Raw genomic sequence first — 24,455 nt, forward strand, 5'->3', positions numbered from 1 at the left:
CCTCCATTTCTCCACCTCAGCCACAGGGAAGAGAATTAGTTGGGGAATGTTCGCTTGAGGGAGAGGAAGGTCTCAGGTGAGCATCCGCCAGGGGACTAGTCTGGCCCAGGCCCCGGGACGCCCCCTGCTCCAGCCCTCCCCTCCCATCCCCTCCCTCTCCCAGCTCAGAGCTGCGCCTTCATCCTCCACCCAGCAGTGCCCACCCCGCGGGGAGAGGAGGGCAGCAGCCCCGCACACCCTCGGAGGGGGCGGGGAGCAGGACAGGCAGGTAAAGGAGAACATGCCCCGCCAAGTCCAACCCCACCCAGTTTTTCCGCCGTCCAACACCAGGTGTGGATCCCGCTTAGATCCTCTCAGTCAGAATTCCCAAGACGAGGAGGGAGCGGTGCCAGCTTAAGGGCAGGAGGCATGTCGGTGTCATTTCCCTGCCTCCCACTTCCCAGCGCCCCCACTGCCTTCTGCACACCCACTGAGGGGAGCAGAAAGATAAGTATGAATATAATTCTTCACCTGAGATCCTTTCATATCATCTAAGTAACCAACTAACTTGCCAATAAATTACTATTATAAATGTGTGGATACATAGGCATATATATGTGTGTGCATATGTATATATACACATATATATATATGTATGTGTAGCTCCAGATTTTCTTCCTTGTTCCATCACTTGCAGGCAGCTTCAGACAAAAGCTTCCGACCCCTCCAGAAGGGCCTCACCGGATCATGGGTGCCACGTAGTTGGCAGGGAAGAGGCCCAGCTTGTTGTGCAGGCGGCCAGTCCACCAGGATGGGTTGGAGCTGTCCAGGACCTCAACCACCTCTCCGCAGTGGAATCCCAGCTCATCATCTTCAAGAGCCTCAAAGTCGTACAGCGCCCGGGCCCACCGCACTCGCTGCTGGGGGAAAAGACAGAGAGGTACTGCTGAGCTGGGGCCAGCCGAGCTGCCTTCTGAGCCACGGGCACACGGAAGAGGATCTGCGGGCCCTGGTACCAAGACAAAGCTCTCTGTGAACTGCCTGCCCTGAAGGCTGACGGATGGCTCTCCAGAGACATTTCAAACCCCACTGCAACTGAAAGCAGACCCGGATGCACAGCTCTGAGCAACCGAGATGTTATCCTCCAAGGCTCCAAGAGGATCCTTGAGAACTACTCTCTCTACATGAATAGGTGGTCTTTTTATTTTCTTCAAGTGACAAACAGAACGCAGTGTGCCCAGACTAACAGCCCTCGATGCCAGCGCAACAGATCTCCCTCTGCCTCCCTCTGCTAGAATTGCAGTCAGGGAATATGAGGATCGGGCAAGGCCCGAAGCCAAACTGAGCACAGCAGGCTGGATGGTGCCAGCTGGGATCAGCTCTACGGGAAACTCCTGCCCCACCGTCAGTCGCTGGGTTCCCACCACCTCTGAGCGCAGTTTGACACACAGTCTCTCGTGGAGGACCAACCATTTCTCTACTTGGCCCCTTGGCCTCCTCCACCGAGCCCAGAGAGGGAAGTTCCCATACCCCGGCTGCTTGGAGTTGCACGGGGTCTGTGTGTCTCCGGTGCATGAGGGCAGCATTCATTTCGCTGCTGTTGCCCATGCCACAGTGCCCGTCGTTTATGTCCAGGCTGCCTCCACGGCGTTCCTAGAAACAGATGTGACAGAACAGCCGTCACCACATCGCCAGAAGCCTCCCTCACACGCTCCCCCAGCACCTTGCTCTGATGACATGGACACAGCCAGTGCTCCAAGAATACTTACTGCTGAGGACAACAGATAATGGAGAGAGGGGAAAGGATGACAAGCAGACCTTAGATTGTGAAGATGATGCCAGATTTCATTCATTCAACCAAGGAATATTTATCTGGCACCTACCATGTGTCTAGTACTGTCTTAAGCATGAGGATATGTAGCTGGAAAGAGAAGGCCCCATCTTCGTGGAACATCAGTTTAGAGGGGGAACCATACACTTTTAAGTGATGAGTGAGCATAGAGAAGAGTGTTTAAGTTGGCCTGGGTGATCAGGGAGCAGATGATGCTTGAACTCCAGCTTAAAGAGGAGTTGAACTGACTAAGAAAGGGCATTTCAGGCAGAGGGGACAGCATATAAAAAGCCTCAAAAGCATGAGAGAAAACGCAGTGAAAAATTCCGGTAACTAAAGTTAGTGCAGTGTTGCCGGAATGTATGTTCACGTGGCACGGTAGCAGGGGATGGGGCTGGGGAGACAGGTAGGGGCAGCTCACAAAGGACTTTGTACGCCCTGCTTCAGAATTCAGGGATGATGTTATCTGGCTGTATTGTCACTCTGGGCAAGCCACGTAAAATCCTGTCTGGGACAAGGCGGGGGATAAATAAATAAATAAGCAAGGATCCATTTCTGGTGCTAATCTGTTTTTCTTGTAGATCTTGACAGCCAGATGGGTTAAAGGGCATGAAAAGATTTGGAATTGGGCCTCCCTGGTGGCGCAGTGGTTGAGAGTCCGCCTGCCGATGCAGGGGATGCGGGTTCGTGCCCCGGTCTGGGAGGATCCCATGTGCCGCGGAGCGGCTGGGCCCGTGAGCCATGGCCGCTGGGCCTGCGCGTCCGGAGCCTGTGCTCCGCAACGGGAGAGGCCACAACAGTGAGAGGCCCGCATACCGCAAAAAGAAAAAAAAAAAAAAAAAAGATTTGGAATTGTGCTGATAGGAAAATGAAACAATTGTTCACTGAGTCCTCAGGGTAAGAGAGTGTGTGTGTGTGTGTGTGTGTGTGTGTGTGTGTGTGTGTGTGTTTTCAAGCAGGGAGCCATTTAATTCACAGAGACTTCTTCGCCAAGGGCAGTTTCCATAGTTCTGCCATCTGGGGGCCCAGGATCTTCTGTATGGGCCCAGTGAGAGCTGACGGGGCCTGGCCTGGACTGGGACATTCCTCCCCAGCTGACAGTCCTGGACCCAAAACAGGTCCCCAGCATTTATTTGCCTTGGTTGTTTCCAGTACTGTGGGGAGTCTTCATACACTAAGTGGCAGTGGGGACAAGGTGACTGAAGCCTGGGTCGGGGGGGGAGCAGGTCCTCCTCCCTACCTCACTGTGCCCCACTTCATTCTTTCCAGATACCTGATGAAAATGCTGCTGCTGCAGGTACCGCTGCTGTGGTGGCAGTGCTGCGGGGGGATACTGCGAGGGAGGGGGCGGGGGGTGATCCGACAGCTTCCGGTTCATCGAAGGCCGGATTTCTTCTCCCACGGTCCCACTCAGGGGTAGGCCTCCCTGGGACCTCCGGTCCAGGCTGTTGCCCCGCTGACCCTGGGAGAGAACAGAGATGATGCGGATCTATCCTCCTCACGCATCTCCTGGTCCTACCCCACTCTTCTGGCAGCTGTTCCCAGACTTAGCTCATGACAGCTCCAAGAAACAGCTGATGGGGTGAGGGCAGCTTAGGGAGAATCGATGGTTCAGACCATTACATTTTCAAAGCGACCACTGCATTATCAGATTCTCCCAGTTTGGGGAGTTTGAGTCTCTGGCTCACAGACTTTCCACGTGGCACCCAACTAGCCCCTTCCTAGTGGGCTTGTTTTTCTCTGTGTAATCAAGCTTAAATGTTCCATTTTACCAACACAGTGCCACTCCCCACCCCCCTTATCGCATGTTGCCACACTGCTGGACATCCTACCCTCCAGATAAGCTCTGCTATTGACTTTGCATGATTTTGAACTGTCATTTATAGCCTGGTGATAGAGACCGAAACAGCAAAGCTCCTGCAGCACCATGGAAACCAGGCCTGCTGCTCGGCACGTTGGGAAGAAACAAGATCTTTCTCCTGAAAGCTACCACAACCTCCTGACTCAGAGACACTTTCTTGTTATTTTTATCTAACAAACAATTACACAGGGCCCTTGGCTTAGTATATGCCAGGCACTGGTCTAAGCACTTTGCAAAATGAACTCATTAAATCCAGTTTAATGCATTTTTATATTTCCTCTTTCACCTCTGTGTGCACATCCTAATAAATGAATACCTCTGTCCATTTCCTGGTTAAAAGAATTTACAAGGTGGGGGTTTAACCTTTGCTTATCTTTCTGAACTCCTGTGTGCATTTGGGAACACTCTTTCCTCCTTTGATTGTAACTTCTCAGGCTTAAAATCAACCCATTACTTGCAAGGGATGGTTTTCTTTACTTCCCTGAAGCACATGTTGCTTTGAAAGTCTCAATGTCTTTTCAAATAACCTGTCCCTGGGATTTCAACTCTTCTAGTCAGTGCTTGTTCCTGTAATACCCATCTCCTATAACCATGTTATTTCCTTTGAAACATATTGTATAGATTGTGTGTGTGTGTGAATTTACTTATGGAGGCTAGTTAACATTTCCTTAGTGCCGACTATGGACCAGACCCTGTGGCAAGGGCTGTAATGATGTCTCATTTATCCTCACAACAGCCCAATGAGGGAGGCATTATAGTCTCTCCATTCTATGGATGAGAAAAACCGATACTCAGAAAGTTTTCTTCTCTTGCAATGAAATCAGGTTTTAACGAAAGCCAGGTCTGTCGGATGCATTTTCTTTAAAACTATACTTCATATCCCAAACTGTTCCAAGAGCAAGAATCCCACCTCCAGTTTCCTCCTCCGATGCCCCCTGCTTCTACCCTCCCCCACCGCCAAATTCGGTCACAAAGCTCTACCTGCTGCGTTAGTCCTGGACTCTAGGCTCTAATATCCCCATGTATAGTGCCCCCCATCCCCCCACCCCCCTTCATCCTTGGGCGGCTCCTGAGCTAGGCTGAAAACTGTGACATAGTAACGTCTGTGAATAACAAAATAAGAGCATCCATAATAAGAGCCCATGTGTACTGAGTGCTTGTGGCGTGATTAGGAATGATGCAAGGAATGGGGATACATTATCTTCTCTAACCTTCACACCATCCTATGAGGTAGCTGTCACTGTTATCTCAATTTTAATGGATGAGGTAACTGAGGATTAGAGAACTTTCCAAAGTCACATAGCTAGGAAGTGTTAAGCTAGGATTTAAACTGAGATCTCTGCATTTCAGAATATGCAGGGACCTGCCCGTCAGATGCATGGTCTTGGTGGTTCGTGTAGGACCCGAGCTGCCCAGAATCTCTGGACTGGGGCCAGTGGGGACCTGCAGCATACCTGTTCCTCCCGGGTCCTCTCCCTCAGAAAGATCTGCTTCTGTTTGGAGATGGAGGTCGTCCTGTAGTAGTCCACCAGCTTGTTGAGGGATGGAAACTTCTCTGTCCACAGGAAGTAATTACCCTTGTTGTCTTTCATGACTTTGAAATGCTGAACGTCACCCTCATGCCTAGGGATCAAGGCAAATCCAAATTGTCTGTTACATGGTGACCATGTCCTTGCCTCCAGGGCTGACTGAATCCAGGGATGCTGGAGTTCTGTTTGGACAGGAAGCAGAGGTATGGGTGGCTGGCCCATTCCTGGGCAGGTGGGCTGGCCCAGGCAAACTCCAGGGGGAGATTTGTGGAAGGGACGGCTCTGGACACAGGCTGAGCTAGAGGGGATTTTTTTTTTTTTTTTTTTTTTAACATAAGGAGAAGGTAATCTTTCTTCTGACGCTGGAACTGACCTTTTATAATAAAAAAAAATGTTCCCAGTGCTTTAAAGACTACAAGGTCAAGGACTTTTTTTTACAATGTTTATTTGAAACATGGCAACACCTGAGAACTTACCAGGCTAAGGACTCTGCCAAGACTCAGAGGAGAGGAGTTTTTCAAGCCCTTGTTACCTGTCTGTTAACAGAAAATAGTTTGAACCAGCTCCTTTAAGCCCATAAACTACCCTGAGAGATCTGCCACGCTTTGTTCTCTACATAATGGGTATCTCTTGGTCTTGTTTTGCATAAATAAGGTTGCAAAGTATTTTGAGCTTTTGGGAAAAAATGTGCTGAGCCTCAAAGAGGTGGAGGGGCCTTGTCAAGGTCACTGTGAGTGAGTGACAGAGCTGAGACAAGGACCTGGGGTCTCTGATTCCAGTCTAATGAGCTGGGCCTGTCACACCATGCACATGTGCTAACTTCTTTTGTTTATTATTATTATTTTTTTTTCATGCTAACTTCTTTTAGATCAGCACCTTTGACAACAGCTGGACTCACAAGTGATGGAGCATGTTTGTACCAGGGATGGAGAAATTGGATTTTATTCATTGGAAAGAGGGGACTGGGCCTTTACTAATAGCTCTAGCCTTTTTCCATCACCAAGTCATTCTTGTTGGAATGTCAAGGTTTTTTTGTCAAATGGATACACATTTATGTCTAAAAATAAACTGGCGTTAAGGATACCAGTTGCCTGACGGCAGAAGAAAGGTCACAAACTTAAAGCATGTTGAAGAGTAAAGATACCTCGTTCTTAGGGATGGATTTCATGGTCCGTGTTCAGAGGGGACAGGAATTCTTTTTTTAAAAATTTACTTATTTGGGCTTCCCTGGTGGCACAGTGGTTAAGAGTCTGCCTGCTGATGCAGGGGACACGGGTTCGTGCCCCGGTCCGGGAAGATCCCACATGCCGCAGAGCGGCTGGGCCCGTGAGCCATGGCCGCTGAGCCTGAGCGTCCGGAGCCTGTGCTCCGCCACGGAAGAGGCCACAACAGTGAGAGGCCCGCATACCGCAAAAAAAAAAAAAAAAAAAAAAAATTTACTTATTTTATTTATTTATTTTTGGCTGCTTTGGGTTTTGGTTGCTGAGTGCAGGCTTTCTCTAGTTGCAGCGAGTGGGGCTACTCTTCATTGTGGTGTGTGGGCTTCTCATTGCCGTGGCTTCTCTTGTTGCAGAGCACGGGTTCTAAGGGTGCAGGCTTCAGTAGTTGTGGCACACGGGCTCAGTAGCTGTGGCTCACGGGCTCTAGAGTACAGGCTCAGTAGTTGTGGCGCATGGGCTTATTTGCTCCGCGGCACGTGGGATCTTCCTGGACCAGGGCTCGAACCTGTGTGCCCTGCAGTGGCAGGCAGATTCTTAAGCACTGTGCCACAAGGGAAGCCAGGAGACGGGAATTCTGATCTTCCTTCTCATCTTTTGTGTGGGTCTCTGCTCATAGCCAGGTGAACCCATGCAGTGACCTCTGCTTAACCACCTTGGGGGTCGTAGCCAATGCTTTGGCAATCATTGCTTGCTCTTCCCCTTTTGGCTGTGGTCACTCACATATGCTTTGTTCAGTGCAGCACCACATGGCTCAACTCACAGCCATCACTCCCCACATCGGGGTGAGGAGGAGGAAATATTCTTGTGATACAATTATTCATCCACCACCTCTTAGTCAAAGAACTCAGAATGAGCAACATTAACCCTTTCACTCCCATGTGCTGAGAGGATGGATGTCAGGGCTGTAGTGGGTCATCTGGGTGCTGGAGAGAGAGTGGCTGGATCACTGTCTCGAGTTCTGAGAGGGGCAGGGAAAGGGTGTAATTCAGGGCTCCAGACTCTAAAGTCTAGTATTTCAGACCCCTAACAAACGCTAAGTGATAGAACTACAATTAGCTCTTAATTATCTGTGCCCATGACAGAAAGCAGATGTATAAATAAATAAAAATGATTCTGCTTTGGAATATATTATACTACATTTCTGCAGAAGACGTAATACTGATTACAGTAATAATCACCATCACGAGAAGCTGCATGGCCTCAACGGCAGGGGAAGACTGTGGCAGATGTCAAGGCTGATCGTTTTTTGTAGAATTCAATTTAATCAAGGAACTAGAAACCCTAATTGCTCACTGAAAAAGCCAGACTCAGCAACATCATGCAGACCAAAGGCACCGAGAAACACCTTTCAGTCGAACAATTTGCTTGGTCTTGCCTCGAATTGTGGCCCTTAAGAAATAGGTTTGACTTGCAAGATTTATTAATAGAGCAAAATCTCATTAATTAAGACCTAACAAGTTTAGAATTTGTGATACATCAATATTAGCCTGAGCTAAAATTTACCATCACCCAAGATGTGAAAAAGGAAGCTTTAGTTAAGGGAAATGAAGAGTTTAAGCCAGCCTGCAAGGGCATTGCTTAGGAGACCAAGCTATTCTTGAGCACGTTGGGGGCACGAATGCATGCAAATGGTTAACCCATTATTTTTAAGTTCTTCCTACTTATTCCTTACAGGACACTTTCTTTCTAAATAGTAAAGTGGCCTCCGTTTATTACCCGAGATTGGATTTATGAACTTAAAGCTGCACGCCTTTCAGATTATATTGCAGAATCCAGACAGCACTTCCCATCAGGTAACTTGACAGTGAGGTTTCACTGTACAGGTTGCCGCGCCAACCCCTGTACTGCCATCACCATAATTCTTGCACTTTCACATGTGGTCACCAAGTCCGATGTGTGACTTGAGATCCCCAACACGCTGACCACATGCCGTGTGTTCAGACTTGGGGCTTCTGCTTGTGGGGCTGTGTCGTGTTAAACTGAGTCACTTCCTCCCGGGAGTGCTGCACGTTAACGAGACCTTGCTGTCACAGTCCCCCCACCCCAGGACTCCTGGGTTCTGCTCTGTTCCTGTCAGTTTTGCTGCATTACGGGGCACGGAGGTAGCCTTTCGTTTTGTGCAGCCACTTACAACTACAGATGTGTCCTATGGCGGTGACTTGGGGTTTGATTTTTCTCTACCCTTCTTCAAATAAGCATCAGTAGTAAAAGAAAAGGTTAAGATCTCAACCCCAAGGCGGATGTGGACAGTTGGGAATTCTCTTTTCCTTCTCCATTCCCACGCCTTCCACAGATACTCATCCAGCACCTACTGGGTACAGGGTGCTGTAAAAGGCACAGAGATGAAGTTGATAAAAATCCTCTTTCCAGAAGCACCTGGGCTGGAGGGGGAGGCAGATGAACGCACATGTAATTTGGGCCACAAACTAAGGAGTTGTGTATGTGTATTATGGAAAGAAAAGGCACAGCTTCACAGTTGATAAGATGCCTGGGCCCCTTGGCCGCCATGCTCCTGAGGAATAGGTCATGTTCAAGAGGTCACCTTGCTGCTTTAGTGCTTTAGTAGGTCAGGGAGGAGTCAGGAACAGCCGGTACCTGACGGATATGGAGAAGTCCCCCGGGGAGCTCTGGCTGGCCCGGATGATGAAGCAACCAACCTCCTTGCCCATCAGCAAGCTCTCTGCCTGGTGTCGTGAGAGCCCTTCGTGAAACCATCTATCAGGTGAGATAAAAGCAGAGGATCTTGGTGAGATGCCAGAGTGATGGTAGGGGTGAGGGTAGGGAGGGAAGGAAGTAGGGGAGAGATGACCCAAAGGGAGAGAGGCTGGGGACTGCTCAGCAGAGAGCAGACAGAGACCAAAGAGGGTCCAGGTGTTTTTGAAACTAAACAAACACTCCAGCAGTTTGCAGGCGAGGCAAGTGGTGTTCCCCTTGAGGCACTTCCTGTCCCGTCCCCCCAGGAGAAGTCTCTCTCCTGCTTGGAAATCCTGAATCATGGAAATGTGCCACTGCACCAAACGGGACAGCGTGGGAGTGACTCACCGCGGGGAGTGGCTGCCGGCCGGCAGCTGTGAGAGGGATGTCTCCAGAAAAGAACTGCGGGGACAGGGACCCCTTGGGGCACTGAGGGCAATGGGCAGGGCATTGGGTGCCAGCTCCGGGCTGAGACCTTGGTGGCCGGGAAAGAGAGTCACAGCCCAGGGCCCCTGGGTGGCGTGGGGCGGGAGCGGCTGTGCTCCGTGCCTGGCAGAGGCTGCAAGGCACCCAGGGAGGCCCGCACGCACACTTGGAAATAAGCAAGGCTGGCAGCAGCCAGAGAGAGGCGTCTACATAGCCAGCTCCTGGGCCCTCCCCCAAAACCAAGCTGGACAATAATCTTTACCCTGGAAAAGAAGAAACCAAGGAGAAACTGCTCTTTCAGGCTGGCAGCCTTTGGAAGCATTGCTGCAGGGGGTACAGCGTATATGAAAAAGGCCAAACACTTGCACAGGGGCAAGTCAAACAGTGGCTACAGCCACGGGGCAGGAGGCCAGAAACCTCTCTCAACCATAGAGAAGCGGAACAAGTGTTTGCAATCCCTCAGCGGCCAAAGGTGGGGCGGTGTCCTTTTGCTCCAAGGTGGCTGCTCTAATTGCCACCCCTGGAAAGCCAGTGTGTGTGTCCCTTTAAGATGAAGGTCCAACAGGCCACAGCTTTGGATTCCTCTGTGAGCAGTTCCCCATGCTCTTTGGAATGTAGGAACTGAACAGACAGGGGTGGTGGAAGAATGTCCTTCCTCCAGACCTGGGACTGCAGGGGAAGGTTGCTTGGGCTCTGAGGGGCCGGAAGCAGAGGGTTTCTGCCAGTCATCTGCCTGGAGATCTTGCCAGAGTGTTTGCCATCCAAACCTACAGTGCTGATGAGTGGCCACCACAGGAAATGTAATGGGGAGGGGAAGAGAATGGGACTCCCTCCACAGCAGCCATCCTCAGAGGAGATATCTCGGAAGAGGCGGCAAACAGTGAGGGGACTGTTTAGAAAATACACACTTGTCCTCCATCTGGAATTTGATAAGTGACTTCCCTCAAGACTTGCAAAAATGTCCACACACTGCATATGAAACGAGTGCCAGGTTTTCCTATTACACATCGTTCCAAAAGCTATTCATTCATAGCTATCAGCTTTTATTAAACATCTACTGTGTGCTGAGCCTCCTTCTGGGGATAGAGCAGATACAGTGGTGAGCAGCAGAGACAGGGACCCTTGTGGAACTTCTTATATTCTAGTGCAGTGGGGAGAGACACACCATAAACAACAAAGTAATTGGAATATTAAGTGTGTCAGCTGATGTAAGTGCTGTGGAGGAAATGAAAACAGAGGAGAGATGGGGAGGGGGAGTCATTTAAAATATGGTGATGGGGGGGTCTCACTGGGAGGGCGACATCCTAACTGTAAAGGAGACGGAAGAGGCGAGGAAAAACCGGCAAAGGAGCCGGGGAAGGAGCAGCCAGGGAGGCGGGAAGAGAACCAGGAAGAAGGATGTTCTGGAAGCCAAAGGAAGAAAGTGTTTCCACGGGAGGGAGAGATTCCCCACGTCGAATAGTGCTGACGTGATGGCCTACGATTGGCCACTGGGACCAGCAGTTCTCGGTGACCTTGAAGTTGTGTGGGTTCCAGGGAGAATGGCAGGAGAGGACCTTAGGACGGCAAATATAACGATTCTTTTGAAGAAGTGGAGTCGTAGCTGGAAGGGGGTTTGGGATCAAGGGTTTTGCTGTTTGGTTTCGCTTTTTGGGTTTTGGTAAGATGGGAGAAACTGTGGCATCTTTGTTTGCTGCCAGGAATGATCCGGCAGAGAGGGAGGCAAGTTGATGCATGAGAGAGGGGAGAACTTCTGCTCGAAGCGCAGATGGTTCTTTCAAACAGCTGCAGGAAAGGCAGTGTCTGCGCAGTTGCAGGATGTGGGTGGATGCAATGTGTCAGGTCGGGTGGGGTTGAGGGGCTTTTCTGGGGGCCTCCGCTGTCCTGGAAGCCAGGCCATCCGCTGAGAGCGCGGTGGAAGAGGGGCTGCAGGTGTGCCGTGCTCACCTAGAAGATGACAGGGCAGCCTCAGGGGCCCCCTGGCTGAGGTCAGTGGTCATTCTATTGGTTCAGTGGTCACTGCTGGTTCCTTACCAGAGTCACCAATACCTAACAAACCTTTGCTCTTCGGCTAGACCCTGACCCTCACACAACGTTAGATTTCTATCTCACTCCTGTGGTCAATTCTTGAGACGCACGGAGACCCAATCTCAATTTTTCATTTCTTCTTTATGGAGGGAATTTCCCTGACCTCTCTCACTGGTGCGAACATGGTTTCAGGAAGGCCGAGAGCTTTGTCTTCCTGATTGGGATGGAGGGTGGGTTGGGAGATAAAAGAGAAGAGCCCTGCAGGAGCAGCTGTTGAGGTGGAGTGGCTGAGAGTGCACCCCGTGACCCCCCAGAATTCTTGGAAACCCCATGGTTGCAATTATACATGCTGTTAGTTTATAAACTTAAAATAGGTGATTCTTGCCCATGGTATAAAATTCAAACGAGAATGCTGTGCAATGCAAATCTCCCTCCCACCCATGGCCTTCAGCTGCGTGGTTCCCTGTCCAGAGGCAGCCATTTTTGACAGCGTCTGGGCTGTGCCGGGATAATTTTAGTGGCTGCTGCAGTAAAGGGGAGTATGTAGTGCAGGCCCATCTCAGCAGGCTGGAAATACTTACTCAGGAAACTTGATGTCTATAAAATTCTTGGGCACATATCCTTCTTGGCTCCTAAGCTCCGCCTTGAACCACTCCTCTTGGTTACTTAAGATCTACAGGGAGGAGAAGGAAGGACAAAGACGCTGCGGGGAGAACTCCAAGAAGCGGGAGAAAGGGGTTGCAGGGCAAAGAAGGCGCATCGGGATTTAGAGGAAAATGAGCCGAAGAAGCCACACAGCTGCTCGAGTGGGGAGTGGCTGGCTTATCTTTGGAGTTTGGCTTCCCTTGACCCCAAGCTATTTCTGTCCACGTGGGCCACCCACTCATATGACCCCACCCTGGTGTGACCTCCCAGACTCAGGGATCAGGGGCTTCCCTGAACCCCTTTTCTCCTTCTGTCTGGGAGATTCGTGTCCCAGATCTTAGCACTTTAAGCTCCTTATCTAGGCAGGTAGTTTCTCCTTCTCTGCCGGGTAACAAGGAACCTTTTACAATTTAATTTGCTCTTCCTTTTTTACACCAGCAGATTAAAACGTAAACATCAGGTGGGGGCTAGCTTTGAAAACAGTAACTCTTGGTTTTCGCACTCCATGTTTTCACAAAGAGTTTGGACATAACTCAAGATACCTGGAATGCCTTTTCTAAACTTTCTTTTAGACCCAGATCATAGGCAAAACCAGAAGTTCTGTCTCATTACTGTGGGGTCTTACCTCAACCACGACCCCAAATGTCATCACCTGCCCTGATTACTCATATGACCCTCCAGATGTGGCTCTATGTGGCTTCTGGTTATTTCAGAAAATCTTTTACCATCAAAAAACAAATATTTGCGCCCCCCCCCACTGAGACTGTTTCTAAAATATGCAGCACAGACTCAACAATAATTCAAAATGAAGATGGCAGAACAAAAAGATGGGAAGAAACTTGGCGATGTCATGGAGCCGCTGAATTAGCTACCCAGGAGCCCTCCTACTTCTGGACTTTGCAGGAGAAATTATAAATCTTCTGTTGTCGCTTAAGCCAATTTTAGTTTCTGTTTCTTGTAGCTGAAAATGTCATGCAATAATAAAGAGGAAAGCAGAAGATGGCTAGGAAAGGTTGCCCGGAGGAGAGGCCATCTGGGTTGCCCAGGCAATGAAAGGAGCTACCCAGGCGAAGTCTGATGGTAAAAGAACTACTTCCGGGGAGTGAGGAAGGAAGGTGCACTCTGGGGACAAAACACCTCAGTCAAGGGGCAGTTTAGATTGTGACTCCAGGAGTAGAGAGAGGGGAAACCAGGGGCACAGGGCCTTGTAGCCCACGTTGAAAAGCCTGGATTTTTATCTTGAAACGTATGGGGAGCCATGAAAGGATTTTCAACAGGGAAGTAGCACAGTGAGAATCAGAGTTAAGAACGGCATGCTGTATGTATCAGAGCGTGAAGATGGATTGGGAGGTAAAGTCAGGGGAGGAAGTGTAGGAAGACGCGTGTAGCCATCTAGGCAAGAGACGAAGGGGATCTGGCCTGAGAACAGGTGAGGACAGATTTCAGAGGAATCAGGAAGCACAAACGGGCAGGACTTGCTGACTCTTCGCAGAGCCTAGGGAGAAGGGGGATCCTGGGATGGCTCCGGATTTCTGGCTTGGGAGACTGAGTGGGTGGCGATGCCTTTACTAAAATAGAAAATACAGGAGGAGGAGCAGGTCTGAGGGAAAACTCACAGACTTCAGGTCGCCTCTAGGGGAATCAAGTTGCCCCGGGACGCTCTGAGAAGGAAGGCATAGCGAGTGTTGGAGATATGTGTGGGGCTCAGCGGAGTAGGGGCTGGAGCTAGATTTCAGAGTCGAGTCATCCAAAAGTGGGTGGACTTGAAGCCTCTGGTTTCTCCCTCCCAGAGATGGGAAGAGAGCTGAAGAGAGCTAAGTAATTGAGAAGCAGGGTTGACCTATTTCTAATATCATTCCTGAGTTTGGGATGAGAAGGCCTGGGGTCTAGCTTGATCCTGTCACTAGCTGTCTGACCTCAGGCGAGTCAACTACCATCTGCAAAATGCGGGCAATAAAAACTGGCCGGCACCTCACGGAGCTGATGCAAGGATCAAATGCGCCCTGGTACCTGGACGTCCTTCAGAGAGTACAGGCTGTGCTTTTAAATATAATTCTGTAAAATGTGCTATCCTTATGAGGGAGAACTCCAGCTCTGAAGGACACGGAAGGGTTTATAAGTTCTTTAAAGTGTTATATGTGTATGTTTTGAATGTAATCATGTGTTCTGAAGAAATAAAAGTGTGTCCCATGTTTGAGTTCTAGAATTGCTGAGAAAAGAAAACTATGGTTTCTGACATCAAATGTGACTGTCAGTATCACTAAGGGCGTGTGGGTACATGTGTGGTGAGGGGCCTGTGGGGAAGGTGGGAAATCTAGGTCACAGGAAGAGCCAGGGAGCTCAGCAGCAGGGCCTGGCTGCACATAAGGAACATGGGGGCATTTCACTCTGTGCCATATCCCCCAAGTGTAAAGGCTTTGGAATTCCTTTCTCCCGTCGCATGGGAAGGCGATGTGCGGCTTGGGTAGCAGCTGTCAGATACCAGGGTGAGCAGGGATGAGGTAAAAGAGGCCGTTTGGAAATTGATCCTGCACGGTAAGAACCACACTTCGCACTGAGCTCTCTGACCCCAAACCGGCTGTAATTTTAGTAATCGTGGCTCATACCCATCGACCCCCTCTAGCAACCGAAGATTGTCCCACGATGCCAGCCATTTTCCCCACCACCTGGTGCCCGGTCGGCCTGAGACTGTGTTCCCAGAGAGGCGCATTTATAGGCTTTCTGTGGTTGTAGAAGGCAAGGTTTTAAAAAGATCTCATTTTCTGCAAAGAAGAGTCTTTGGGGGGAGGTGTTTTCCTCCTGCCGTTGTTGGCTCAGGGCCCATACTTCCTCTTCCTCTCATCTCTCCATCTCCTCCGTCCCCCTATCTCTTTTCCCCATCGTGCAGAGCTGGGCAAGTTCAGCCTAAACGCACGAGGTTTTACCCTTAGCTTTGCTGTGACTTAATTCTTACAACGTTGCCTACCGGAATCATTTTCTGGGTTACATGGCCTGAGAATAAGTTAGACGTGGGAAGAAGACAAAATGTACGGTTGGGTGAATTTTAAAATTGGATGAAATTATAGCTCTTAGAGGCATAGCAGAAATCTGAAGCACTGAAGAAGTCAATTACATAGGTCTAACTCTGGGGGCTCTTCGGTTGCTGTTTTAGTAGGAAGAAACGGGGTTGTGTTAGACGTATTACAGAAGCAGATAGAGATGGCCTGGGTCGAGAGACATTTTTTAATAATGACCTGCAGATTCGAGTGGGAAACGTAAGTTGCGAGTTGTGTGCAGCTGCCGGTCCAGAGGGGCTGATATGAGCACGAAACATCCAACCCCTGACTTTTGGAATGTGTCTCTCGCAGGAGAAACGGGATCGAGTCATTTGGCCAGAGTTCTGTGTCCAGCATCTTGTTCGCCATTCTGGGATCAGCATCTAGTGAGCACCTGCTGTTTGTACTTAGGTGCCGGGAATACAGAGATGAACAAGCTGGGGCCTGCGCCCCGGGGAACTCAAAGTCTGCAGGGGGCGGTTGATGGTGAGTGAGACATTTTGTGTACCTTCTAATGAAAATGCCTGTTTAGTCTTTTTAGCGCTAAAGGCCAAACACGAAAGAACATTCCATGAGTGAATTGCTGGGGCAGTTAAGAGCTAGCCTTGAAAACAATTTCCAAAAAAAAAAAAAAAGAAAGAAAAGAAAACAATTTCCAGGATCCTGGGGCTTGTTACCCATCTCTGGAGGAGAGGGTTGTACATGGAGTTGTGCATGGAGACCTACAGGCAGGCCCACTGACCACCGTGATACAGACCTTCTGTGAGGCTCAGCTGACAAGCCCCCTCCCCTTTCCTCTTTACCCCTGTGGCCGGGGTGGTCAGGAGCGGGGAGGGTTAGTGAGGGTTCCCCGGTAGAGGTGGTCAAATATGTGTGTGTTAGAGAAGGGCATTCAGAATATGGGGAGACCCTGAAAAAGGAGAGTTTGTATATTGCAGCGTGACCTGGGGCATTTCATACGCAAAGATGTGTGTGTGTGTGTGTGGCATGTGTGTATGTATGTAGGTATATGTGTATGTATGTGTACATGTTCTTGCACGCGAGCATGATGAGGTTGGGCAGTAGGCTGGGGCCAGATGGCTTAGATTTCCATCAACTGGTCATGGGGAACCACTGAACACTTCTGAGTAAGGAAGTAATATGATCTGATTTATCTTCTGGAAAGATCCTTCTGGGACTGGTACGTAGAATGAAGGAGGAAGAGACGGGAGGCGATGAGGTCAGTCAAAGGAACATAGCAATAGTCTGAACAGTCAGAGGCAGCAGGAATTGGGTGATATTGACAATACTGTGATCATTTATTGAGCATCCAATTTGGGCCAGGACCATTACCCCTAATCCTTTCTATAACCCTGCAAGATAGGCATGGCCTCCATTTATAGATGAAGACACTGAAGCTCAGAGGGGGCAAGTGACTGACCCAAGGCCACACAGCTAATGGGCTGGGACTCAGACTCAGATTTATCTGGCTCCAAAGTCCATGCTCCTTTTTATTGCACCAGACTCCTCTCCATTGAAGAAGGGATTGCTTGCGAGATATGATAAAAGAAAAATATTCAGAGCAGAGAATAGTGTTTAGGTGTGGGACAGAGCTTCATTCAGATACAGGAGAGGGGCAGTTTAGCAGGGTCTAATCCTGCAGGCATTTAGTAGGGTCCTTACATTCCACAATGAGGAGATCACCAGTGGACTTTAAGGGAGTGTTGGGGGTAAAAGACAGATTCCAGAGGGTTCCAGTGGCGTGAACAGGAAGTGAGGGAGTGGAGGCACCCAGCATAGAGAACTCTTCCCAGTGCTGGCAGTGAGGAGGTGAAAGAAGTTAGGAGCTGAACAGAGAAGCGGAGTTGAGGAAAGTTTTTTTTTTTTTTTTCCTTTTTCCTTTTCTGGGGACTAGGGAAAATTTAAGCCAGATAGTAGGTTCTGTTTGAAATGGGAGATGAGGGATGGGACTTGCCCCCAACCCCCCAGGGAGGTTCTCTTTTGGGTGAAAACACTGGAGAATGGTAGATAATCACATGGTCACAATACCCCACAAGGAAGGGAGGGACTGCTCACCTCGTCGCAGACACCTCTGTGACCTTGGTAAGATCCCAAGGAAGTGAAGGTCACTTTTTCCTGGGTCAGCAGCCCAAGCAATATTTTGACCTTGAGAAGTTCCAACATTGAAGGCGTACTCTTGGCAGCCACATTACCAGATCTTGCAAGATGAGAGCAGTCAGGGGGATAAACATTGGGGGATTAAAATTCCAAACCACGTCATTCCACCTGGTTTGTGCTCCACAGACACTTTCCGAGTCACCCTCTCATGTATGATAGGGTTCTTTCCATAGCAAGCATTTATCTTCGTGGAGAGACAGTGGTGGTCTCAGTGCCACTGGGCAGTCTCAGGAGGCCCATATGGGTTGCTGAGGACCGGGGATCAGGGTATGCGAGGTGCTCTGAGGCCAGGCAGGGGGGCATAGGTGCCAGAGATTCCCCAGTGGCCTCCTGAAGGCCGCCTATGCTATTTTGCACAAAACCGGGGCTAAGATGCAGAGTCCGTAAGCATGGTGCATGAAATGTGGGAGAAGCCCAAGGCCTCTTCAGTTCAGCAAGTGGCCACTACAACTCAAGCGCGGGCAGAAGAAAAGTTGTAAGGAACCCCTGAGTGGCGGGTGTGCATAGCCTTTGTTGACCCGCATCTCCTCCAGCTGACTTTCCAGGGTCCCCATCCACACCTTCCTCCTGTAAGTTCCAGCCGTGCTGAAACTCGCAATGCTGACCTAATTCTGCCTGGGCTTGCCCATCTCTGAGCTTTAGCCAAAAGCCCGACTCACCTTCATTGTGTTCTTTGACAACGGATGTTGCCACCCGTTCCTACAACCCCATCTTTCAAGGTGGGATCACTTGTCCCCTCGCCTGTGCTCCTGAGCACTCAGATAAGACCATCTGTGACAGCCCTTTGGATGGATTTGTTTCCCCCTCCAGACCACGAGCATCTCAGGACAAGGATGGTGGCTTATGCCAATTGGATTTCCATCACCCGGCCTGGTAGCTGGTGCACAGGTGCTCAGAAGGAACCCTTTTGAATGAGGCAAACTTCACATTTTGAAAGGAACTGTGTGCATTTCTTGAGAAACAAAGGATGGATTGTTAGATTAACTCAGTGGCTAAACCGGAGTAACCTAAACTCTCCCTGGCTCTCCTGGATCCCGCATCACTTACCTTCAGAACATCTCCAGCGTGAAAGCTCAGTTCATCCTCTCCTGAGGCCATGAAATCAAACTTGGCAATGGCTTCCATGTTGTGACGTGAAGCTGGAAGGGAAATAACGTGGTCATTGTGCCTTTCTGCCAGGAGGAGGGCAGTCTTAGCAGTTGATAGAGACGGTCCAAGGTCTCCAGGCCAGAGAGGAAGGTGTAGGCACACAGTGAGGGCTTTTGTTTTCAGAAAGAGCTGCACGAGCTGCTAGGATCCACTTCCCGGCATCATTCTCTGAATCCCCAGATGCCAGGAGCAGGAAATGAAGGCCAGCAACCACCTTTCCCCTTCTCCTTTCATCCGCATTTGCTGTCCTGGCCTGTAAGCATTTCTGGGGCATCTCTGTTTCCGGTTGATAAGGACAGAAGACTTGCTATCATCTCTAACTTGAGGCCTGGGGGACTGGAAAGACTGTTCTGTAAACACTGTCCCGAGGCCGTCCCTCGACAGCTATATTTAGCCAGGCGGTGTTAATTAGACAGATGCCATTTTCTCTTTTACGTCTGAATCATTTAAGAGAATTAGACAGCATTGATCAGTGGGGAACTTAGCGGCCTTCTACATGGTTTGAGAGTGGAAAGCATTCTGGTTTTAGAATTGGGAGACTCAATTAGTCAGATTCCTTATTTTATTATTATTGTGTAAGCCAAGTACATTTTGGAAATTTGCATTTTAATACCTCTGAATTGAGTTAAAACATTGGCTCCTCCTAGTAATACATGAGACCTGTGTAAAGATAAATAAGTCAGCCCACAAATGAAATATGGTTGGGGGCTTTGGGGCTTCCCTGGTGGCACAGTGGTTGAGAGTCTGCCTGCCGATGCACGGGACGCGGGTTCGTGCCCTGGTCTGGGAAGATCCCACATGCCGCGGAGCGGCTGGGCCTGTGAGCCATGGCCGCTGAGCCTGCGCGTCCGGAGCCTGTGCTCCGCAACGGGAGAGGCCACAGCAGTGAGGGGCCCGTGTACCGCAAAAAAAAAAAAAAAAAAAAAAAAATATATATATATATATATATATATATATATATATATAGTTGGGTTTTTTTAGGAGGCAGTGGGGTTGTAATAGAAAGATAGCAGAGTCCTGGTTGTGTCTGTGAACAGCTGTGTGATCTGTGCGAGTACTAAACCTCTTGGAGACTCAGTTTCCTCGTTCGTAAAATGGGAATCATAATGTTCAACGAATAAGGATGTAAGATGAAATTAAAGAATAGATGCAAAATGCTATACAAGATAAAGTTGAGTAGCATAACATTTATATTTTAGAATAACGTTATGGAATGAATTTAGCCTCAGCAAAGGCAGCCTAGCCAAAAGCCACGAAAATTTTCTTCTGATTTCTCCCACCTCCTCTAAACTTTTCTCATTGAAATTTGAGGCTTGGGCTTCCCTGGTGGCGCAGTGGTTGAGAATCTGCCTGCCAATGCAGGGGACACGGGTTCAAGCCCTGGTCTGTGAAGATCCCACATGCCGCAGAGCAACTAGGCCCGTGAGCCACAATTACTGAGCCTGCGCGTCTGGAGCCTGTGCTCCGCAACAAGAGAGGCCGCGATAGTGAGAGGCCCGCGCACCGCAATGAAGAGTGGCCCCCGCTCGCCGCAACAAGAGAAAGCCCTCGCAGAGAAATGAAGACCCAACGCAGCCAAAAATAAATAAATTAATTAATTTAAAAAAAAAGAAAATTGAGGCTTATTCTCTATGACGCTCAAGTTCTTTGGTTCTCTGCTAACTGTCAAGGACACCGTCTTGAGAGCTATTGTTTGGCATTTACGTTTTGCAAAATTTGCTTAAGTCTGAAACCCTGTAGGTTAGAAACCCTCAAACCTAACTGACTTTCAGTGACCAGGCAACTGGAACCACCATTATCCTCTCAGTGGGAATTTCTGCCCAAGTGACGAGATTTAGGTAAATAAGGAAGGTGGCTGCCCGTGGGAAGGGACGGCACCCGGAGATCAGGGGATTAAAGCAGACTGCAACCCTGGTGATAGCAAGGGGCGCCTTCCTCCGATTCTCCACATTTGCTTGGTCTTCCAAACGCAATTTATAGTGGTGAGTATTACCAATCCCAAAGATAGATATTAAGCAAAAAATATTTCGGGATCCAAAGGAAAATGTCATAGCTCACTGTCTGAGCTTTATCCCCAGCCAAAACTTATTTCCAAACCCAAAATATATATACTTTATGCGCACTTTCTTCAAGATCTGTCCGTCTAAAGCAAATTAAAATTTTTGTGACCTAGGATGACCCACTCAACAGGAAGAAGTATTCTGTCCTCCTGAGTGAAAGCTAAATGCCTTCGCTGATTTGATTCACCCCATTACTTTAACATGCAAAGCCTTCCCTAATTAAGGCCTTGCCTCTGGTGTGCAGGAAGATGGGCTTCTGTGGGTCACCCACATGGTATCAGCAGCAGACACTGGTCACATCAAGAGATCAAGTGTCAGGTGAATAGTCCTAAAAACTGAGATCCCATTTCTATGCAAATTTACCTTAATAAGCAGGATGGAGACAAGGGGAGGGCAAATGCTAAACATATTAGAAAGTCACATACATTAGAGATGAAAAAAAATATCCAACGCATGCTCTAGATATGACCTTGAGCTTGGGGAGATCTTTCCTACATTACATGTAACTCAGATCAGGCCTGGGTTCTTGGTCCAGGCTGTCTGTAAGTCATTCAGTGAGAAGGCTGGGGCAGAAGTAAAATTGCTTCTGAATGGTGGCACTTTTCTCTGCCTTCCCCCAGGGGGCAGGTGGTGTGGCAAAGCCAACAACAGAGGCACATCACAGAGCTCCCCAGCTTGTAATATTAATCCTGGCTCAGAAACCCCAATTAAACAGGCCCACTCTTCATGAAATCACTTCGAAAAAATCTGTTTGCGTCCCATTTCCGTTTGTGAAATGAAATCTGTTCAGATGCAGTTTAGTGGGAGGGAGATGCTCAGGGTGGAGTGGGGGATGCTTTGTTTTCATTCAAATCACCAGGCTCTGCAAGTTCTTCCCTTGAATTTACCATTCTCTGCTTCCTTAATAGCGGAGAATGGTAAATGTGCCAGCCCCAGGGGTTGGTCTTCTGTTTGATCATAAAAATGCGTGGAAAGTTACATTCTATTCCTTTATCTCCATTAGTTTTAATTTTGAAAAGTTAAAAATTACCACCAGGGAAAAAAGAAAACGGAACTAACATAGTTTATTCAGTATTTATCCATTTTGTTTGGTAATCTGTACCTACCACCGCTGCATACTGCAACTGGAAAAAGAAAACAAGTAAATGATGGAGATAAAACATGGTAGCAACAATTCCAAGAGAGAAAAGAGTGGGGAGAGAGAGAGAGAAAGGGCAGCAGTCTCAAGAACTCAAGAATGCGGTGGAGCCTTCTTGCTGCTGTTTGCAGTTACAGCGCGCTCAGGGGAAGATGAAGACAGACGCCTCTTCAGAGCGCCTCACAGATGGGTTAAACGCGTTTTCCCTTCCAGTGATCAGCTTTAGAAATGGCTGCAATGCTGCCTGCCATAGAGCGTGAATGAGAAGTGACAGCGTCCAGGTGCCAGGCCCCTGCCAGCAGCCTACCCCCTCATCCCAGCCTCAGTGATGGAGCCATTTGTTCAGGAGCCCCGCCTCTGAACCGTGCAGGGCTCCCGCCTCTTGATGCTGGCTCTGCTTCTCACCAGCCCTCTGCATCTCTCTCACCCTCCTGCTTTACAAATTGCACGGAATACCCATCAGCAACCCTGAGACACAGACCACCGCTGGACAGCACCACACAGGACATCCTCAGCACGATTTTCTCTGCCCTGGCCTTGCCATTTAAGCTTCTTGTACCACCAAAAAACCTGAAAAATAGTCAGGCTATATACCAGGAATGCTTATCTACTTCTAAAATATAAGTCACCATGGAGGATGAAAACAAAAGCTAGGAGACAGCTCTTTAAAAGAGCCTCCATTTGAAAGCCAGAGTCAGGGGATATGTTCAGAAGAAATGCATAGTTAGCATCCAAATGGTACCAGGCAAGCAACTTCTTGAACGATTTCAGTTCCTCCTAATTTGGCTATGAATAGTGAAGGTTTCCGTTTTACTTGTCTTTGGAAAAGAGCGATTGCATAACAGCACGGAGCTGTTCCGAAGATTCCGGCTCAGGACCCAGGGAAAGAAGGAGCCAGGTCCTAAACTGAATCGCGACCACACTTCCTGTTTTGCTGGGGAGAGCCCTAAGTTGAATATTATATGACTTGCCCCAGTTTCTGTTGTCAGGTGGTTAAGATTATGTCTCGAAAAAAGAAGAGAAACATTGCTCTTGATAAGTATTTCTTATAGCCTATTTATCAGAACATGAGCAACATAATTTGTATTGATTTATGGATTGATAGAAGTGAGGAGTTTACATTTTAGAACTTTGGCTGCACTGACCAAGAGGAGCTGAGCTGAAAATGTAAAATTATGCCAGCTCTCTAGGTTCACATAATGCGCATGCTTGGAATCCACACCCTTTCATCTGCCCGGCAAAGCCCCTCTTGGAGACCGTGGGAAGGAAGTGCCTCCTCCTCCTCTGAGTTGACAAGGTCAGCTCAGTGACTTTTCAGAAGTGGGAAAGCTCACAGTGCCAGGAAAAAATGCTGACACCTTGGAGAGTTATTATGAAGAGAGTATTTGCAAATGGAATCATATTAGCATGCATTATGAAGGCTCATTCTACAAAGGAACCCCGTGGTGAATCCCTTTACAAAATGGAAAGGAAAATTTGTTATGCAAATAGCTATCTTTTAATTGATCTGTTTGAAAGGCTGGGTTTTCGTGCACTGAGTCTTACAACGGAGCGCACCTGTGTATCCCTTCTACCACCTCACACCTTGGGTTAAATATTAGTTCCCCCTTTTCTTAACCCCAAATGCTTTCTAAAAACCTCTTCTACTGATATATAACATCACACCTCGGAATATAGAGTAGGAGTCCTCAAACCTTTTCTGTAAAGGGCCAGAGAGAAAGGGTTTTCGGCTCCGCGAGCTGTACAGTCTCTGCCATGACCACGCATCCGTGCCGTTTTCCAGAAGCCAGCCTGAGAGAACGGTAAACGAACAGGCGGAGCTGGGTTCTGATACAATTTTATTTATGCTCACTGAAACTTGAATTTCATATAATTTTTACATGCCACAAGATATTATTATTCTGATTTTTCCCCACCATTCAAGAAAAGTAATAACCATCTTAGCTTGTGCCCCAAAATATGTGATGAGTCAAATTTGACCTACTGGCCGTAGTTTACGGACTCCTGGTATAGACGTTTTTATCAATATCCTATCTATCTCCCCTGATAGTCTGTAAACTTCTTGGGATCTTAGGAGTAGCTGGACCTGGATTTGAACCTCAGAGGTGGCATTTACTTCCCAAGTATCAAAGTTTCTTCATCCCTAACCCGGAAGTAGCCACCCTTACTTCACGGGGGTCCTGTGTGTAAATGTGTAGAAAGACACTGGGGCACAGTAGCCATCCAATAAATGGTAGTAACAGTTGTTATTTCTTCTTAGATGCCCTACGATACCTCACCAGTGCTTAGGCACCTAGCAAATGCTTGTTGAGTGACTGGAAACATGATAAACGGCCTGCTGTCAGAGTTATAACTGTAATTGATTTCCTCAGGGAAAGGGCAGCAGACCGGAGGACCCGTTTACAAGGATGGATTAATTTCCCATTGAAAGGTGCCCTGACTTCTGGGCAAACTCAGCCAGAGATAATGAAGCATGCACCCACGCTAAAGGTCTGATTTATTTAATCCAATAGAGGGCAATGGTGCGCCCCAAACAGTGGATTCCATCTCGTACCTTTTCTACGCATCTCGAGTCCCCGCAACCTCTCTCCAAACAGTTTGGCGACTGTCTTCTTTCTCTCTGGTGCGTTTTAAGGCATATAAACTTTAACGTTTCAAAGAGTCTCAAACCCATAAAATACAGAATTGCTTTGATGGATAAAA

The 24,455-nt window shown here is 48.5% G+C and overlaps 1 protein-coding gene across 3 annotated transcripts; it reads right to left on the bottom strand.

Annotated features, from left to right (window-relative positions):
• Nucleotides 1-102: 102 nt before the first annotated feature.
• On the bottom strand, nt 103-18,656 carry GRAP2 (GRB2 related adaptor protein 2). 3 transcript variants are annotated; one of them, XM_081249162.1, is made up of 7 exons: nt 18,453-18,656; nt 12,150-12,241; nt 9,016-9,135; nt 5,126-5,294; nt 3,084-3,272; nt 1,510-1,632; nt 103-899 (listed from the first exon to the last, which is right to left on the bottom strand). In XM_081249162.1, exons 1-7 carry the CDS (start codon nt 18,528-18,530, stop codon nt 717-719), a joined length of 954 nt encoding a protein of 317 aa, XP_081105288.1. In that variant the 5' UTR covers nt 18,531-18,656; the 3' UTR covers nt 103-716. The 3 variants fall into 3 exon arrangements, with proteins under 3 accessions (XP_081105288.1, XP_081105287.1, XP_081105286.1); XM_081249161.1 differs by lacking the exon at nt 18,453-18,656 and adding an exon at nt 17,304-17,400; XM_081249160.1 differs by lacking the exons at nt 9,016-9,135; nt 12,150-12,241; nt 18,453-18,656 and having other exon boundaries at nt 5,126-5,621.
• Between the last annotated feature and the right edge of the window lie 5,799 nt (nt 18,657-24,455).

The sequence above is a fragment of the Mesoplodon bidens genome (assembly GCF_964165515.1).
Source record: "Mesoplodon bidens genome assembly, chromosome: 11".
Classification (NCBI taxonomy): domain Eukaryota; kingdom Metazoa; phylum Chordata; class Mammalia; order Artiodactyla; family Ziphiidae; genus Mesoplodon; species Mesoplodon bidens.